This window comes from Oncorhynchus mykiss, chromosome 5, assembly GCF_057628025.1.
Source record: "Oncorhynchus mykiss isolate SJ-2025 chromosome 5, ASM5762802v1, whole genome shotgun sequence".
NCBI classification, from domain to species: domain Eukaryota; kingdom Metazoa; phylum Chordata; class Actinopteri; order Salmoniformes; family Salmonidae; genus Oncorhynchus; species Oncorhynchus mykiss.
The window spans coordinates 85,220,001-85,240,280 of record NC_143026.1 but is presented as its reverse complement, the minus strand read 5'-3'; the positions used below and the strand labels follow the sequence as shown (position 1 = coordinate 85,240,280).

General features: G+C 42.2%; 1 protein-coding gene across 1 annotated transcript in view; it reads right to left on the bottom strand.

The window, feature by feature from the left end:
- Positions 1-20,280, bottom strand: part of slc1a7b (solute carrier family 1 member 7b) — a 124,012-nt gene that overhangs the window by 85,070 nt on the left and 18,662 nt on the right. Inside the window, exon 2 of the mRNA XM_021604547.3 lies at positions 15,715-15,794. Within this exon, the coding sequence (XP_021460222.2) occupies positions 15,715-15,794 (80 nt within the window). The remainder of the gene's footprint in view (positions 1-15,714; positions 15,795-20,280) is intronic.

Sequence of the window (20,280 nt, the reverse complement as noted above, 5' to 3'; positions counted from 1 at the left end):
CTACCTACCTCTCTGATTTGGTCTTGCCGTACATACCTACACGTATGCTATGGTCACAAGACTCAGGCCTCCTTATTGTCCCTAGAATTTCTAAGCAAACAGCTGGAGGCAGGGCTTTCTCCTATAGAGCTCCATTTTTATGGAATTGTCTGCCATTCCATGTGAGAGACGCAGACTCTGTCCCGACATTTAAGTATTTTTTCGAAGACTCATCTCTTCAGTAGGTCCTATGATTGAGTATAGTCTGGCCCAGGGGTGTGAAGGGGAACGGAAAGGCACTGGAGCACGAACGTCCCTTGCTGTCTCTGCCTGGCCGGTTTTCCCCTCTCCACTGGGATTCTCTGCCTCTAATCCTATTACTGGGGCTGTCACTGGCTTACTGGTGCTCTTCCATGCCGTCCCTAGAAGGGGTGCGTCACTTGAGTGGGTTGAGTCACTGACGTGATCTTCCTGTCCGGCTCGGCGCCCCCCTCGGGTTTTGTATTTGTATTTATTATGGATTCCCATTAGCTGCTGCCAAAACAGAACCTTCTCTTCCTAGGATCTAGCAAAATTAAGGCAGTTTATCAAATTTTAAAAACATTACAATGCATTCACAGATTTCACAACACACTGTGTGCCTTCAAGCCCCTACTCCACCACTACCACATATCTACAGTACTAAATCCATGTGCATGTATAGTGCGTATGTAAACGCGCGTGTGTGCATGCATGTGTGCCAATGTTTGTGTTGCTTCAAAGTCCCCGTTGTTTCATAAGGTCTTTTTTTTAAATCTTTTTTTCTATCTAATTTTACTACATGTATCAGTTACTTGGTGTGGAATAGAGTTCCTTGTAGTCATGGCTCTATATAGCACTATGTGCCTCCCACAGTCTGTTCTTGTGGGGTATGCATGGGTGTCCGAGCTGTGTGCCAGTAGTTTAGACAGACAGCTTGGTGCATTCAACATGTCAATACCTCTCATAAATTAAAGTTGTGATGAAGTCAATCTCTCCTCCACTTTGAGCCAGGAGAGATTGACATGCATATTGCTAATATTAGCTCTCTGTGTACATCCAAGGGTAAGCCGTGCTGCCCTGTTCTGAGCATGCAGAACGTGCTCAATTTCCACATTAGTTATTACAAGATTTAGTTCAGTTTTAGTGATTGTTTTGTTCCAAATACAATGCTTTAAGTTTAAGAAATATTTAGGGCTAACTTATTCCTTGCCACCCACTCTGAAACTAACTGCAGCTCTTTGTTAAAACCTCTTAAAGCTAGGGGGCACTATTTTTATGTTCCGAAAAATAACGTTCCCAAAGTAAACGGCCTATTTTTCATGACCAGATGCTAGAATATGCATATCATTTTATTTTAGGATAGAAAACACTCTAAGGTTTCCAAAACTGTAAAAATATTGTCTGTGGGTATGACAGAACTGATATTGCAGGCGAAAGCCTGAGGATAATCCAATCATGAAGAGCCTCTTATTTTGAAACGTCTGTGTTCCTATGCGTGCCTGTCCTCCATTTAAAGGGATATCAACCAGATTCCTTTTTTTCTGTGGCTTCCCTAAGGTGTCAACAGCCTTTAGACATAGTTTCAGGCTTTTATTTTGAAAAAAGGAGCGTGAAGGATCACATTGCGTAAGTGGAGAGGTGGGGGCTCTCAGAGTGAGTTGGTGCGCAATTGAGTAAACCGGCCATTGTTCCTCCCACTGTTATGGAAAAAAGCTACACACTGTTGATATGTTATCGAATATATATTTTAAAAACTACCTGAGAAATGATTATAAAAAACGTTTGACATGTTTCTGTGGACATTATGAAGTCTATTTGGAATTTCCATCTGCATTGTCGTGACCACTCTTTCCTGTGGATTTCTGAACATAACGCGACAAACAAACGTCTGTGTTTTAGGTTTAAAAATAATCTTTATGGAACAAAAGGAACATTTGCTGTGTAACTGGGAGTCTCGTGAGTGAAAACATCCAAAGATCATCAAAGGTAAACAGTTAATTTGATTGCTTTTCTGATTTTCATGACCAAGCTTCCTGATGCTAAATGTACATAACGCTATTCTAGGCTATCGATAAACTTACACAAACGCTTGGATTGCTTTCGCTGAAAAGCATCATTTCAAAATCTGAGATGACAGGGTGATTAACAAAAGGCTAAGCTGTGTTTCAAAATATTGCTCTTGTGATTTCATGAATATGAATATTTTCTAGTAATATTATTTGACTGTTGCGCTATGCTATTCAGCGGTTGCAGACGGAAATGATCCCGCTACAGGGATTGGTAGCGTCAAGAAGTTTTAAGTGTTGCAGTCATTTCAGTCGCTGCAGTTGTTGACATGTATAGTGTTGAGTCATCCGCATACATAGACACTCTGGCTTTACTCAAAGTCAGTAGCATGTCGTTAGTAAAATTTGAAAAAAGCAGGGGGCCTGAACAGCTACCCTGGGGAATTCCTGATTCTAACTGGATTATATTTGAGCGGCTTCCATTAAAGAACACCCTCTGTGTTCTGTTAGACAAGTAACTCATTATTCACATCATAGCAGGGGGTTTAACGCCCTAACACATACGTTTTTCCAGCAGCAGACTATGATCGATAATGTCAAAAGCTGCACTGAAGTCTAAACAAGACAGCACCCACATTCATTTTATATTCAATTTCTCTCAGCCAATCATCAGTCATTTGTGAAAGTGCTGTGCTTGTTGAGTTTCCTACCTTATAAGCGTGCTGAAATTCGGTTGTCAATTTGTTTATTGTGATATGGCATTGTATCTGATCAAACACAATTTTTTCCAGAAGTTTACTAAGGTTTGGTAACAGGCTAATTGGTCGGCTATTTGAGCCAGTAAGGGGGGCTTTACAATTCTTGGGTAGCGGAATGACTTTTGCTTCCCTCCAGGCTTGAGGGCACACGCTCTCTAGTAGGCTTAAATTGAAGATGTGGCAAATAGGAGTGGCAATATCGTCTGCTATTATCCTCAGTAATTTTCCATCCAGATTGTCAGACCCAGGTGGCTTGTCATTCTTGATAGACAACAATAATTGTTTCACCTCTTCCACACTGACTTTACGGAATTCAAAGTACAGTTCCTGTCTTTCATAATTTGGTCCGATATAATTGGATGTGTAGTGTCAGCATTAGTTGCTGGCATGTCATCTCTAAGTTTGCTTATCTTGCCAATGAAAAGTCATTAGTAGTTGGCAATATCAGTGGGCTTTGTGATGCATGAGCCATCTGATTAAATGAATGAAGGAGCCGAGTTGGCTTTTTTCCCCCAAATTTCATTTAAGGTGCCCCAAAGCTTTTTACTATCATTCTTGATATAATTTATCTATGTTTCATAGTATAGTTTATTTTTATTTAGTTTAGTCACATGATTTCTTAATTTGCAGTATGTTTGCCAATCAGTTGGGCTGCCAGACTTAATTGCCATGCCTTTTGCTTCACCCTTCTGAAACGCACAATTTTTTAATTCCTCATCATTCCAAGGTGATTTAACAGTTTTTACAGTATTTTTCTTAATGGGTGTGTGCTTATTAGTAACTGGAATAAGTAGTTTCATAAATGCTTAAAGTGCAGCGTCTGGTTGCTCCTCATTACACACCACAGACCAGCAAATATTATTTACATCATCAACATAGGAATCATAGGAAACTCAAAACTTCTTGTATGACCTCTTATACACTATATTAGGCCCAGCCTTGGAACTTTGGTTTTCCTAGATATGGCTATTATATTGTGATCACTACATCCAATGGATTTGGATACTGCTTTAAAGCAAATTTCATTGGTAAAGATGTGATCAACACATGTTGATGATTTAATTCCTGTGCTATTTGTAACTACCCTGGTAGGTTGACTGACAACCTGATCCAGGTTGCAGGCACTGGTTACAGTTTGAAGTTTTTCCCTGAGTGGGCAGCTTGATGAAAGCCAGTCAATATTTAAATCACCCAGAAAATATGCTTCTCTGTTGATATCACATACATTATCAAGAATTTAACACATATTATCCAGATACTGTCTGTTAGCTCTTGGTGGTCTATAGCAGCTTCCCACAAGAATGGGCTTTAGGTGAGGCAGATTAACCTGTAGCCATATTACTTCAACAGTATTTAACATTAGATCGTCTCTGAGCTTTACAGGATTGTGGTTCTGAATATAGACAGCAACACGGCCTCCATTGGCATTTCTGTCTTTTCGCTAGATGTTATAACCATGTATTGCCACCACTCTATCATCAAAGGTATTATCTAAGTGAGTTTAGATATAGCCAGAATATGAATGTCATCTGTTACAAGCAAGTTATTGACTTAATGGACCTTGTTTCTTAATCTACATATGTTAATATGGGCATTTTATTTAACCACTTTTCTGGGTTGGTTGATTGTTTTTAATGCTTAACTGGTAAGCTTATCAGAGCTAGACTTACTCATGTTATTTACATTGGAGCTGATAGTGCAGGGTGAGCTGCATAAAGTGGTCTTCCTACTATTGCACAACGCCTCAGTGCTAACAGTGTAACTCTGGTTTATAGGCTCATGATTACTGCTCATGATTACTGCTTACAATAGCTGTAGGATAAACAGGTGTATTCGGTGCAATTAGGGGTACATAAATTTAATTACTTACATTGTGTTTGCCAATGCCCCCTAAGATCATGTACATTTGATGCAGCGTTATGACGACTCATTGTCACAATGGTAGGGATTAACTGAGTTGGTCTTGGATAATTTACCAGTCATTGTTTCAATGCAGCCTTGACATGCGTGGACAGAGTCCAGGAGCCAAGATGATTTGGGTGGACTCCGTCATTCCTGTAGAGTATCTTCTGTTTCTAGAAGGTGTCAAAGTTATCAATAAGTGACTCCAGCAGATCTACAGTAGTCTTTTAGCCAGATGTGTAATGCCAGCAGTCTGCTAAATCTTTCACACCCGCTGCCCAATGATGATACTGGACCTGAAATTATTGGCCGTTTTCTGGAGTATTTTAATGCTAAAATCATTTTTTTTTAATCCATTTTCAAATGTTCAGAGCTAGCCCTCCTGATGTTGTTTTACCCCGCATGAACTACGACAGTGTCAGCTCCCGGCCTTCTGGGTAGCACAGGGCATTTGCCTTGGGGACCGAGATGTTTCTCACCATAGAGCTGCCTATGATGACAGCTGGTGATGTTGAATGGGCCGGTCTCTCAGGCAGCCTCACGGTCTGGTGATGCTGGGAGCTCTGAGGATCTGAACCCGAGGTAGAAGCCACCGGAGACAGAGCCGAGGACGAAGATGCAGGTACCTCCAGATCCGATCTTGATTGGGAAGCCACAAAGGAAGAATTCGCTGGAACCTCTGAATCCAGGGTGGCAAAGCTATTTCTGGTCTGTGTCAGTTCCGGGCTCAACATCTCCATGGAGACCCCCTTATCCAGAGGATGCCTTTTTCGACGAGTGACGTACCTCCATGGCTGGTTGGTTGGGTCAAGAACAGCTCCTTTCTCCAGGGAACAGGGAGACCCCTTCGGGGATGGGACCCTGCCGAGCTCCGGCCAGTCGGCTGCGGAGAGCCGACATGGCGGCGAAACTTCCACCAGACCAGAGCTACTACTAACACATCTTTACAGCTAACTCGGCTTATTACACCTGCTCCTGCTATTGATGTGCATATAATACAACACTTCACCTGTTGTCAGATGTACCAGTGAAAGTGCCTGTCTCTGATGTTTACAGTCCAACCTATCTCAGATCTACTCCACTCTTCTTTCTGTTTCTATAGATCTCTGGAGACGTATAGATAATACATCAATTAAATTGTATTGGTCGTGTACAAAGTGTAGGAGGTGTTATAGTGGGTGAGGCAAAATGCTCAAAATGTTCCCCTTATAAATCAATGCAGTAAATCGAAACAAGCACTCAACAATAAAACATTTGGTACAGCATTAGATAAATAGCATATAAACATGATTAACGTGACCAGTGTTCAATTACCATGTACTGTGCATAGGGCAGCAGTCCGTTATTTGCAGGGTAGAGTACCCGGTGGTAGCCAGCTAGGGGGCAGGGTACTAGGCAGAGGCAATGATGTGCAGTAAGTATTCACACCCCTCGACTTTTTCAAAAAAAATTGTGTTTCAACCTGAATACATTTTTATAAATATTTTTTTGTCACTTGCCTACAAACAATATCCCATAAAGTCAAGGACATTTTTACTAATTCATAAAACATTTAAGCTGAAAAGTCTTGAGTCAATGCTTATATCTACAGCATTGAAGGTCCCCAAGAATACAGTGGCCTCCATCATTCTTAAATGGAAGAAGTTTGGAACCAACAAGACTCTTCCTAGAGCTGGCCACCCGGCCAAACTGAGCAATCGGGGGAGAAGGGCCTTGATCAGGGAGGAGACCTAGAACCAGATGGTCACTCTGACAGAGCTCCAGAGTTGCTCTGTGGAGATAGGAGAACCTTCCAGAAGGACAACCATCTCTGCAGCACTCCACCAATCATGCCTTTATGATAGAGTGGCCCGCTTGGAGTTTGCCAAAAGGCACCTAAAGACTCTCAGACCATGAGAAACAAGATTCTCTGTTATTTAAAAATACGTATTTTATTTTTGCATTTTCCAATTAAGAACATTAAAAACAAAAGTGAAAAGATATGTGACAGCAATAGGACAAAGTGACAGTAACAGATGAGCGTAACATTATTTATTTTTTTACTAAATTGACCAAATTGTATATACAAACATACAAAAAATAAGTCATAATAAAGAGTAAAATTAAAAATAATAATAATGAGACTTTGGATCATATTTGGGTCACCTGCCGTGAGCTACATATTATACATTACGTGTGAAACATTATATAAGGATTATATAGAGATTCAATAAATGTGATGTGGGGGGAGATTCTCCATATAGTCAGTAAAAGGTTGCCAAATTCTGTAAAATGTCTCTAACTTATTCCTCAAGCAGTAAGTAATTTTCTCCAGTGGGATACAACTATTAACTTCCGATAGCCACATTGCAACTGGCAGGGAGGAATCTGATTTCCATTTCAAGGCCATACATTTCTTGGCAATCGCTAGCAATATTTCTGTTAGCTTTATAGTATGGCTTTGCCTAAGATTGGAGTTAGTAAAGTTACCCAGTAGACAGACATCCGGGTCTTAAGGGAATGCAACCCCGTGGATTGAGGATATGGTATTGCATACCCCCTGCCAGAAACCGTGTAGTTTTGAACACTGCCAAGTGGAATGGAGGAATGTTCCTTCATCTGAGGAGATATCAGGGTTGAACTTGTGCAGTCTAGATGGCGTGATATAGAGCTGATGGATCAGTCTGTATCTGGAGTTCAATGTGGATGTAACACCATCCCTGCATAGGTCACTCCATAGACCCTCATCAAAATCAATACCCAGATCTTTTCCCCATCTAAGTCAGAGTTTATCTAGCTCAGGCAGCGTTAGTCCTGACATAAGAGCATCGTAAACACGGGAAATGGTCTTGAACAGTGGTTGGTCTGCGTGGCAGAGTTGTTCAATAGGTGACATCTTAGGTAGGTTCCATTGTCCATTGAGAGTCACCCTAATAAAGTTGTGTAGTTGTAGGTAGCTAAAGAAGTCCCTGTTAGGCAAGTGGTATTTCTGTTTCAGCTGTTCAAAAGACATAAGAACTCCCTCGTAACAATGTTCCAGAAGAGTGATCCCCTTATCAGACCGTGGTCTAAAGTTACTATTCTGGAAAAACATAGGAATCAATCTATTGTTCCATGAAGGGGTTTTAGGGGAAAGGAATCCCCCTCGTCTGAACAGCTCATGCGGTTTGCACCATGCCAGGACAGAATGTATGATTAAAGGGTTGTCTGTGATGGTTTTTATAGATTTTCTGTCCCATTTGCAAAACAATTCTGCCCCAGTGTCATCATTTACCTTAAACTTTTCAATGTTCAACCATGATTGAGAGGGACCATTATAAAACCTCTGAGCCAGAAACCTAGACTGTGCAGCCCAGTAGTACATTCTAAAATTGGGGAAGTTTATGCCCACTTGACCGTAATCAAGGGTCAGTTTACCCAGGACAACCCTAGGGGTTATGCCGTGCCAGATAAACCGTCTGGTCAGCTTGTCCAGAGAGAATGCTGCGGGCACAAGGATAGGGAGAGATTGAAACAAATATAGAAATCTAGGCAGGACATTCATTTTCATTACATTTATTCTACCCAGTAGAGTGAGAGGCAGGTCCATCCATTTACAAAGGTCACCCTCCACCTTTGGCAACAAGCTGACCAGATGGAGTTTATAGAGGTTGTTCAGGTTACCATCCACCATTATGCCCAAATATGTGAAGCCCATAGGCGACCATCTAAAAGAAAACTTGTGCTTGATGGTATGATGGTCAAAGACAGACAACGGTAAGATTTCGCTTTTATTACTGTATTAGGATCTGCAAGTGAGAGAGGGAGTGTTCTGGGTTTTTCAGAAATAAGATAAGGTCGTCCGCAAAGAGTGATAGGTATGGGGGCCCACCTCAAAGCCATGTATGTCAGGGCACGTTCTAATAGCCTCTGCCAACGGTTCAATGGCGAGGGCAAAGAGGTGGGGGCTAATTGGGCAACCTTGTCTGTTCCCCCTATAGAGAGGGAAAGAGGAGGAAGTAATGCCATTGGTAGCAATCCTAGCTTTAGGAGATTTGTAGAGTTTATTTTATCAAATTTACAAACACGGTACCTAAACCAAACTTTTCCAAGACGTGAAAGAGGTATGGCCATTCAACCCTATCAAAGGCCTTTTCAGCGTCGAGGGAGACTGCGACACAAGGTATTTTGTTTTTGTTAGCAAGGTGAATTATATCAAAGAACCTTCTGAGATTATTGGAAGATAATCTATTAATTATGAAGCCAGTCTGATCCGGGTTGACCAACAGGGGAATACATGACTCCAGTCTCTTAGATAGCATCTTGGTGACCAGTTTACAATCCGTGTTAAGGAGAGAGGTTGGTCTATAGGAGGTGCACTTTAGCAGGTTTTTCCCTTTCTTGTGGATTACAGTGATCACTGCTTGAGAGAAAGACTCTGGAAAGCAGTTGTCTTCCCTGGCTTTTTAAGTACCTCCATAAGGTAGGGGACCAACAGCTCTCTATGTTCTTTATGGAACTCTGGAGGGAAGCCATCCTCCCCAGGAGATGTATTAGAAGGTAATGATTTAACGGCCTTAAACAATTCAGGAACTGAGAACTGTTCACTCAGGCGCTCTCTGTCTTCCTCTGACAGGCATGGGAGGTTGAGAGTGGAGAGAAAGGAGACGATCTCTGATAGATCATCACTTGAATGGGAAGTGTAGAGGTATTCGTAGTATTTCATAAAAGTATCATTACTTTCAGTAGGGTCAAAAGACATCTCATTAGTAAGAGTTTCTATAGCATTACTTGTCCTCTTACTTTCCTCTGCTTTCAGTTGCCATGCCAATACTTTGTGTGCTTTCTCTCCAATCTTGTCAGCTTGATATGTGTTCAGAATATTATATTTCAGTTTTTTATTTACCAAAAGCCTGTATAGATCTTTAGTCGGGCCTCTTTGGTAGGTTTTCTCTAGCTTCGAGATTTCAGATTCAAGGACATTCAGTTCTGCACAGTGTTTTCTCTTCAGCCCTTTAGTATAGGAAATGATCTGTCCCCTCAGATATCTTTCAATGTGTCCCAAAGAATGAAACTGTCAGGAGCAGAGGGTTTGTTTGTCAAAGTAAAAATATTGATCTGCTCTTTCATGAATGCACAAAATTCAGGTTGCTTTAGGAGTGTAGAATTTAGTCTCCGTCCATATGCTCCATTTACCTTGGTAGGAATGGAGATTGATAATACCAGAGGAGAATGGTCAGTAAGCAATCTGGGGAGATACTCGATATATAACACTCTATGAAACAGTTGGGTCGATAGTAAAAAGTTATCTATGCGTGTGTGTGTGTTGTGTGGGTGTGAATAAAAAGAGTAGTCCCTATCTTGTGGGTGCAACTGTCTCCAGATGTCTAGTAAATTAAGATCTTTCATGAATGACATGGTGAGCTTGCCGGCTTTAGTAAGAAGTGAGGATTTATCAGAGGACATATCAAGAACTGTATCTAAACAAAAATTAAAATCTCCTCCAACCAGTAGCCATCCTGGTGGTGCATGAGCAACCTGAAGGAAGACATTCTGAATAAAAATATGGTCATCGAAGTTAGGAGCATAAATATTCAACAGTGTCCAAGACTCCGAAAACATATCCCCCTGCACTAAAACAAACCTGCCTGAGGGATCAGAGATGGTGTTGTTGACCCAGAAGGGGATGTGTCTACTTATCAAAATTTCAGTTCCTCTTGCTTTGGAGTTAAAAGAGGACGCAAAAACTTGTCCTACCCATTCTCCCTTCAATTTCTTGTGTTCACTGGCTGTAAGATGTGTTTCTTTTAAAAACACAACGTCAGCCTTTAATTTCTTAAGGTATGTATAGACTCTTTTCCTTTAATCAGGCTGTTAAGACCTTTTACGTTGATTGTGACATATTTTAGTGGATTAAGCATAGGTTGGGTTTCAAATATGTAACCGAATAGAAATATTTAATATGTAAATAGTCAGGAAATGTTTCAACTTTAGTTTGACCACTGAAGTGACCTATGTGTCTCTTTAGGAAGGAAACAACAATAAACAGAGAAAAATAAAAAAAATAGAATCCCCACCGACCCCGATGGATGAGGTAGCCAGTGATGTTCTTCTCCTTCAGTGCTTTGGCGGCACGTCTGAACTGTTTGCGACGTCTGGCGAGATCTGCTCTCATATCTGGGAAAAGGCTGACCCTCTTGCCATCGATGGTGATGTCCCCTTTGGCTTTTGCGTGTTGCAGTATCTTCTCTCTGTCCTGGAAACGGAGGAACATGATCAGGATGGCCCATGGGGGCTCATCTGGCCGGGTTTTGGCGCTGATGTTCTGTGGGCGTGTTCGATTTCCAGCGGCTTGGTGAAGTTGATTATGCCTAGGATATCAGGGATCCATTGAGTGAAGAAACGGACCGGGTCACGGCCCTCGCTGTCCTCTTTCAGTCCCACAACACGGATATTACTACATTTACTCTGGTTCTCCATCTGATCTACCTTGTTTTTGAGGTAGGCATTGTCCTTCTGCAGTTGTATCAGAACCTGGTCATGTCAAGTGATGTTATCTTCAACTGTGCTAATGCACAACTCATCCTCAGTCGTTCTCAAAAGGAGGTCATTCATGGAGTATTTCAGGTCGTCAATGGAAGAATTGAGTTCAGCCGATTTCTTGTCTATGTTCAGAGAAAGACCTTTGTTACCATCCTGAATTTCCCTGAGGAGAGTAGCCAGCATGTTGGCAGGCTCGCAAGAGGCCGAGAGCAACTGTAGCATTATCGATATCTTGGATATCAAACGTTTTGGTCGTCCTTCTTGCCTCTTGGTTGGAGGTCCATTTACGTAATGATGGAATAACTTTGAAGAGCTTGGTTTGTCAACGTCTGCTCAGCTCCGCGGCATCACGTGCTCATTACTTTTATTTCTGAACCCATGAACTCCCACAGCATCTTCTGATTCTCTGGTATGATGAAACCAAGATTGAACTCTTTGGCCTCAATGCCAAGCATCATGTCTGGAGGAAACCTGGCACCGTCCCTATGGTGAAGCATGGTGGTGGCAGCATCATGCTGTGAGAATGTTTTTCAGTGGCAGGGACCGGGAGACTAGTCAGGATCGAGGTGAAGATGAAAGGAGCAAAGTACAGAGAGATCCTTGATAAAGACCTGCTCCACAGTGCTCAGGACCTCAGACTGGGGCGAAGGTTCACCTTCCAACAGGACAACGACCCTAAGTACAAAGCCAAGACAACGCAGGAGTGGCTTCGGGACAAGTCTCTGAATGCCCTTGAGTGACCTAGCCAGAGCCTGAACATCTCTGGAGAGACCTGAAAATAGCTGTGCAGCAACGCTCCCCATCCAACCTGACAGAGTTTGAGAGGATCTACAGAGAAGAATAGGAAAAACTTCCCAAGTACATGTGTGCCAAGCTTGTAGCGTCATACCCAAGAAGGCTCGTAAATGTGATATTTCCATTATTATTATTTTTTTTTTTGCATGAATTTCTAATAACCTGTTTTTGCTTTGTCATTTTGGGGTATTATGTGTAGATTGATGAGGGGGAAAAAAACAATTTAATCTCATTTTAGATTAAGGCTGTAACGTAACAAAATGTGGAAAAGGTCAAGGGGTCTGAATACTTTCCCAATCCACTGCAGGTATTCTTCTTGTCCAGGTGGGATAGGGCAGTGTGCAATGCAATGGAGATTGTGTCGTCCAAATTGTAGTGTGTCTAGGGTGTCAGGTAAGGCGGAGGTGATATGGTCCTTAACTAGCCTATCAAAGCACTTAATGACTACACAAGTGAGTGCTATGTGGCGATAGTCACTTAGTTCAGGTACTCTCTTTTCTCTTGAGTTCAGGAACAATGGTGGACATCTTGAAGCAAATGGGGACAACAGACTGGGATAGGGAGAGATTGAATATGTCCTTAATCTCTCCAGCCAGCTGATCTGTACATGCTCTGAGGACGCGGGTTGGGATGCTGTCTGGGCCGGCAGCCTTCTGTTGCCTTACATCGGCCACAGAGATCAGGAGCAAGTAGCACTGTACCGGCAGGTTGCATCTGACATTACATCTTATTCCTTATGTAGTTTACTTTATTTTGACTTGATGATAATCATAGCTCATAGATAATACATCAATCACACTCAGCCGGGTGAAGCAACACATCAAAGGATTGGCTCCTCTCTCACGAATCACTCTCAGTCAATATTACACCTCCACTCTGCATGATAATGATACTGTCATTTAACAAAACCTATATCATTACATTTCTTTCTATTTCATCACCACGAAGTCACAAGAAGTCCTCAGAGAATATCTTCATAAGCACAACAGAAAAAAAGTAAATTGAATTCCCAGAACAACTCTCACAAGTTGAATCTCTGAAGACAGTATATATTAGTGATTCATAACGTATTGCTGGTCAACGTCTCCCAGACAGTCAAATCAGATCAATGTCTTTTTTTTATCTGTCTTGCTCACTGATTAAAGGCACAATGGTAACCAATAAGTTGAAAACTGAAGGGAACCAAAGTAAAAAAGAAAGTCTGTTCTCACTATCTTTTGTTTGGATCTAATCGCCTTGTTTTTATTGTCACGTGCACAAGTACATTGAAATGCCTTTCTTGCATGCCTTCTTTGCACTTTCCCAATGAAGCGCGATGAGGGTTTCTATGATAGACGTGTGTTTGTGAGTTTCTATGATAGATGTGTGTGTGTGAGTGTGTGTGAGGGGGTTTATATGATGTGTGTGTGTGTGTGTGACGGTGTTTGTGAACGGGTTTCTATGATAGATGTGTGTGTGCGCGTGTGTGTGTGTGTCTGTGTATGTGTGTGTGTGTCTGTGTATGTGTGTGTGTGTGTGTGTGAGGGGGTATCTATGATATATGTGTGTGTGTGAGGGGGTTTATATGATAGATGTGTGTGTGTGAGGGGGTTTATATGGTATATGTGTGTGTGTGTGAGTGTGTGTGAGAGGGTTTATATGATGTGCGTGTGTGTGAGGGTGTTTGTGAAAGTGTTTCTATGATAGATGTGTGTGTGTGTGTGTGTGTGTGTGTGTGTGTGTGTGTGTGTGAGGGTGTTTGTGAAAGTGTTTCTATGATAGATGTGTGTGTGTCTGTGTCTGTGTATGTGTGTGTGTGTGTGTGTGTGTGTGTGTGAGGGGGTTTCTATGATATACAGTGGGGCAAAAAAGTATTTAGTCAGCCACCAATTGTGCAAGTTCTCCCACTTAAAAAGATGAGAGAGGCCTGTAATTCTCATCATAGGTACACTTCAACTATGACAGACAAAATGAGGGGAAAAAAATCCAGAAAATCACATTGTAGGAATTGTTATGAATTTATTTGCAAACGATGGTGGAAAATAAGTATTTGTTCAATAACAAAAGTTTATCTCAATACTTTGTTATATACCCTTTGTTGGCAATGACAGAGGTCAAACGTTTTCTGTAAGTCTTCACAAGGTTTTCACACACTGTTGCTGGTATTTTGGCCCATTCCTCCATGCAGATCTCCTCTAGAGCAGTGATGTTTTGGGGCTGTTGCTGGGCAACACAGACTTTCAACTCCCTACATAGATTTTCTATGGGGTTGAGATCTGGAGACTGGCTAGGCCACTCCAGGACCTTGAAATGCTTCTTACGAAGCCACTCCTTCGTTGCCCGGGCAGTGTGTTTTGGATCATTGTCATGTTGAAAGACCCAGCCACATTTCATCTTCAATGTCCTTGCTGATGGAAGGAGGTTTTCACTCACTCACGATACATTGCCCCATTCATTCTTTCCTTTACACGGATCAGTCATCCTGGTCCCTTTGCAGAAAAACAGCCCCAAAGCATGATGTGTCCACCCCCATGCTTCACAGTAGGCATGGTGTTCTTTGGATGCAACTCAGCATTCTTTGTCCTCCAAACACGACGAGTTGAGTTTTTACCAAAAAGTTATATTTTGGTTTCATCTGACCATATGACATTCTCCCAATCTTCTGGATCATCCAAATGCTCTCTAGCAAACTTCAGACGGGCCTGGACATGTACTGGCTTAAGCAGGGGGACACGTCTGGCACTGCAGGATTTGAGTCCCTGGCGGCGTAGTGTGTTACTGATGGTAGGCTTTGTTACTTTGGTCCCAGCTCTCTGCAGGTCATTCACTAGGTCCCCCCGTGTGGTTCTGGGATTTGTGCTCACCGTTCTTGTGATCATTTTGACCCCACGGGGTGAGATCTTGCGTGGAGCCCCAGATCGAGGGAGATTATCATTGGTCTTGTATGTCTTCCATTTCCTAATATTTGCTCCCACAGTTGATTTCTCCAAACCAAGCTGCTTACCTATTGCAGAGTCTTCTCAGCCTGGTGCAGGTCTACAATGTTGTTTCTGGTGTCCTTTGACAGCTCTTTGGTCTTGGCCATAGTGGAGTTTGGAGTGTGACTGTTTGATGTTGTGGACAGGTGTCTTTTATACTGATAACAAGTTCAAACAGGTGCCATTAATACAGGTAACGAGTGGAGGACAGAGGAGCCTCTTAAAGAAGATGTTACAGGTCTGTGAGAGCCAGAAATCTTGCTTGTTTGTAGGTGACCAAAAACGTATTTTCCACCATAATTTGCAAATAAATTCATTAAAAATCCTACAATGTGATTTTCTGGATTTTTTTTTCTCATTTTGTCAGTCATAGTTGAAGTGTACCTATGATGAAAATTACAGGCCTCTCTCATCTTTTTAAGTGGGAGAACTTGCACAATTGGTGGCTGACTAAATACTTTTTTGCCCCACTGTATGTGTGTGTGTGAGTGGGTTTATATGATAGATGTGTGTGTTTGTGCGGGTGTTTCTATGAAGGGCCTCTGAAGAGGAATATCTTATCATCTACAGGAGGACACCATAATAGAGCTGTGACTGTAGTTACATCTGAAATTTCACACCATTCCCTATATATAATAGTGCACTACTTTTGACCAGCAGGGTCCATAGTAAGTAATGCACTATAATGGTGCCATTTTAGCCACACCAGGATAGAGAGCTGGCTGCTTTACTTTACTAGAGATGGTAGGCTCTATAGACTCTATAATGTCGTAACATGCTGTGACTGTAGCTTACCTGGACACAACAAGAGGAAGGATGAGCATCTTCAACATCCTCATCAGCAGCTCTCCAGGGAACTGGAAATACTTCACTTCCTGTGGGGGGCGGGTTGGGGGGGTGGGAGGAGGGGTGGAGAAATCAAACAAGCCGTTATTGAAGATGACCAGTATTGAGGATGACAGGTATTGTGGATGACAGGTATTGAGGATGACAGGTAATGAGGATGACAGGTATTGAGGATGACCGGTAGTGAGGATGACCGGTAGTGAGGATGACAGATATTGAGGATGACCGGTAGTGAGGATGACCGGTAGTGAGGATGACAGGTAGTGAGGATGACCGGTAGTGAGGATGACCGGTAGTGAGGATGACAGGTAATGAGGATGACAGGTATTGAGGATGACCGGTAGTGAGGATGACCGGTAGTGAGGATGACCGATATTGAGGATGACCGGTAGTGAGGATGACCGGTAGTGAGGATGACCGGTAGTGAGGATGACAGATATTGAGGATGACCGGTAGTGAGGATGACCGGTAGTGAGGATGACAGGTAGTGAGGATGACCGGTAGTGAGGATGACCGGTAGTGAGGATGACCGGTAGTGAGGATGACAGGTAATGAGGATGACAGGTATTGAGGATGACCGGTAGTGAGGATGACCGGTAGTGAGGATGACAGATATTGAGGATGACAGGTATTGAGGATGACCGGTAGAGGATGACAGGTAGTGAGGATGACAGCATGCTACTGACATTTCATTTATTGCAGTGCATTGCAACAGGTGTTGGAGTGGTCTTGAATTTATCAGATTATAGTTTTTGCTTAGACCTAACACATTGACTCCGACTGACTGCTGACAGTTGTTATGAAGTTAGTTTCTGATGGCAGCTCAGTATTCAACAGGTGTAGCCAATAGCGCAGAGCGATATCCTAGTCTGACAATTACTCTGAATTACTGAAAAGGAGAGCTAACAGTGAGGAATAGTAGAATGGACAGTAGGACAGAAAACTCTGCAGACTTAACAGACAAGCTTCTCCGAAACATCCCAACGAAAATCAACTCTTTAGATTAAAGTTCATATTGACGAGAGAATCAGGCAGCCCTGATTGTACTTTCATGTACTTTCATGTACAAAACCTCAGATTTAACCCTCGACACATAGACACTTCCACACCACACGTCCTAAAACTGGCCTTGATCCAGAGCACCCGTCAACAACAACCCACTGTTCCTCTCTCTCTCCATCTACCCCTCCCCCTAACTCAAGTCAACCTCCATCCTCCATCATGTTTAGCCCAGTCAGAGGGAAGTTGGCAGTTTGTCAAAACTTTGAAAAAGCTTCTTTACTCTACACTATCACTTTGGTGGCATGGCTAGGTGAATCTGCCACAGGAGTCGATGGAGCATTATCCTTTTTGTAGGTCAGGGCAGGGGGAGGCTATCTTCTCCTGTCCACAGAGGAGATGGACGAGAGAGAGAAGTAGAGAGATGGAGAAATAAATGGATGGGGAGAGAGGGAGAAAGAGATAGATTGAGAGAGGGAGAGAGACGTACATATACACGTAAAGACGAATAGAGAGAGAAGTAGAGAGATGGAGAAAGAAATGGATGGGAGAGAGGGAGAAAGAGATAGAGGGAGAGAGACATACATATACACATAAAGACGAATAGAGAGAGTGAGAGTGATGGATAAAACGTGACTTGACGTAAATCTCCATACCCTGCCATGTCTGTGAGAGATAAACATATATTTTTTATGTAGGGCCACAGTCATAGTCTGCTTATGTTAACCTGCACTTCGGTGTTCAGAGCAAAATACCAACTGGTCACACACTGGTTGACTCAGTTATTTCCACGTAATTTCAATGAAATGATGTTGAACCAATGTGGAATAGATGTTGAATTGACGTTTGTGCCCAATGGGGAAACCCCAGCAATTGCAGTGACTTGAAAGTCTACAGCTTTGCAGTGGACAACCTTGGTCAGACATGGTCAGACCACATTTTATCACCTTAAAGCATTCTGCTGTTATGTCACATTCTGTTGTGTTAAACCAGTGATGCAGTGGAGGGCACCTTTTTGATTTTGCGCAGGCATTTACCCACCTATCATGGAAAAATGCATTGAAACTATAGGGATCATTACTTTACTCACCATGAATGACAATCAGCGTTAACCAAACCATTATTATTTACTAATACATCCCTGTGTGCAACCATGCATGACTAGTGGGTGGCTGAGGTCATTTGGTGTACTGTACAGTGCATTCAGAAAGTATTAAGTATCAAAGTTACAGCTTTATTCTAAAATTGATTACGTAAAAAACTTCTTATCAATCTACATAAAATACACCATAATGACAAAGCAAAAACAGGTTTTTAGAAATTTGTGCAAATACATCTGAAATAACTTATTTACATAAGAATTAAGGCCTTTTGCTATGAGACTCTTTGGAGAGACCTGAAAATAGCTGTGCAGTGACACTCCCCATTCAACCTGACAGAGGTTGAGAGGATCTGCAGAGAAGAATGGGAGAATGCTCCTAAATACAGGTGTCAAATCAAATCGAGTCAAATTTTATTTGTCACTTACTGTGAAATGCTTATTTACAAGCCCTTAGCCAAAAATACAGTTCAAGAAATAGGGTTGAGAAAATATTTACTAAATAAATTAAAGTAAAAAATAAAATAAAAAGTAATACAATAACATAACAATAACGAGGCCATATACAAGGGGTGCCGGTACCGAGTCAATGTGCGGGGGTACAGGTTAGTTGAGGTAATTTGTACATGTAGGTATGGGTAAAGTGACTACATATTGATAATAAACAGCGTGAAGCAGCTGGGGGGGTCAATGTAAATAGACTGGTGGTCATTTGATTAATTGTTCAGCAGTCTTATGGCTTGGGGGTAGACGCTGTAAAGGAGCGTTTTGGACCTATACTTGGCGCTCCGGTACCGCTTGCTGTGCGGTAGCAGAGAGAACAGTCTATGACTTGGGTGACTGGGATCTTTGACAATTTTTTGGGCCTTCCTCTGACACCGCCTAGTATATTGGTCCTGGATGGCAGGAATGTACTGGGCCGTACGCATTACCCTTTCTAGCACCTTACAGTTGGATGCCGAGCAGTTGTCATACCAGGTGGTGATGCAACTGGTCAGGATGCTCTCGATGGTGCAGCTGTATAACTTTTTGAGGATCTGGGGACACATACCAGATCTTTTTAGTCTCCTGAGGGGGAAAAGGTTTTGTCGTGCCCTCTTCACGACTGTCTTGGTGTGTTTGGACCATGATAGTTTGTGGACACCAAGGAACTTAGCTCTCGACCTGCTCCATTACAGTTCCGTCGATGAGAATGGTGGCGCGCTCTCTCCTCCTTTTCCTGTAGTCCACAATCATCTCCTTAGTCTTCATCATGTTGAGGGAGAGGTTGTTGTCTTGGCACCACACGGCCAGGTCTCTAATCTCCCTATATGCTGTCTCGTCGTTGTTGGTGATCAGCGGGATTTCTTATAAGCGTCTGGATTTGTGTCCCGCTGCTTGAAAGCGGCTGCTCGGTGCGGATGTTGCCTGCTTTCATTGGCATTGTCAATGAACTTATTGCTGAAGCCAGTGACTGATGAGGTGTTCTCCTCAATGCCATTGGATGGATCCCGGAACATATTCCAGTCTGTGCTGCAAAACAGTCCTGTAGCTTAGCATCCGCCTCATCTGACTACTTCCGTATCGAGCGAGTCACTGGTACTTCCTGCTTTAGTTTTTTGCTTGTAAGCAGGAATGCTAAAATGTCTAAAAACCTATTTTTGCTTTGTCATTACAGGCTCTAACTATTGGTTAGAGCCTGTAAGTAAGCATTTCACTGTAAGGTGAACCTGTTGTATTTGGCGCACGTGACAAATAAACTTTGATTTGATTTGATTTGTATTGTGTGTAGATTGATGAGGGAAAAAAACAATTTAATCAATTTTAGAATATGGCTGTAACATAGCAAAATGTGGGAAAAGTGAAGGGGTCTGAATACTTTCCAAATGCACGGTATATGTTATGTCACTCAGCCTTAAAAGCACACACTAAAAGTAATCGGTGGAGTGCTACTACTCTCATAACTAAGGGATCTTTACCGGCATACAGAATTCAGTTTAGCAGAGTAACACGATTACACAGCCACACTTCCAGGGGGTTTTCAGAAAACAACTTGAGCATGGCTTTGGCAGGTCTAGAGTTTGCCTTTAATTTGGGTCTTCTTTAGAAAGCTGAACACTCTGATCGTAACTGTAGACACTGGTTATACCTGTAGAGTTCTCTGGTAGATATGGAATGACATTGAGCATGAAATGAGAAAAGAGAAAATAACAGCAAAGAATTGTATCTCAGTGCTTTGAGTCAAAAGGGAATGCAAACAGAGCATTGTTTTGGCAATGTTAACATATGTAATGTTAACATTTGTTAACATATGTATGTTAATTGAATTTAATTGAGAGCGCGAGAGAGAGAGAGAGAGAGAGAGACAGAGAGACAGAGAGACAGAGAGACAGAGAGACAGAGAGACAGAGAGACAGAGAGACAGAGAGACAGAGAGA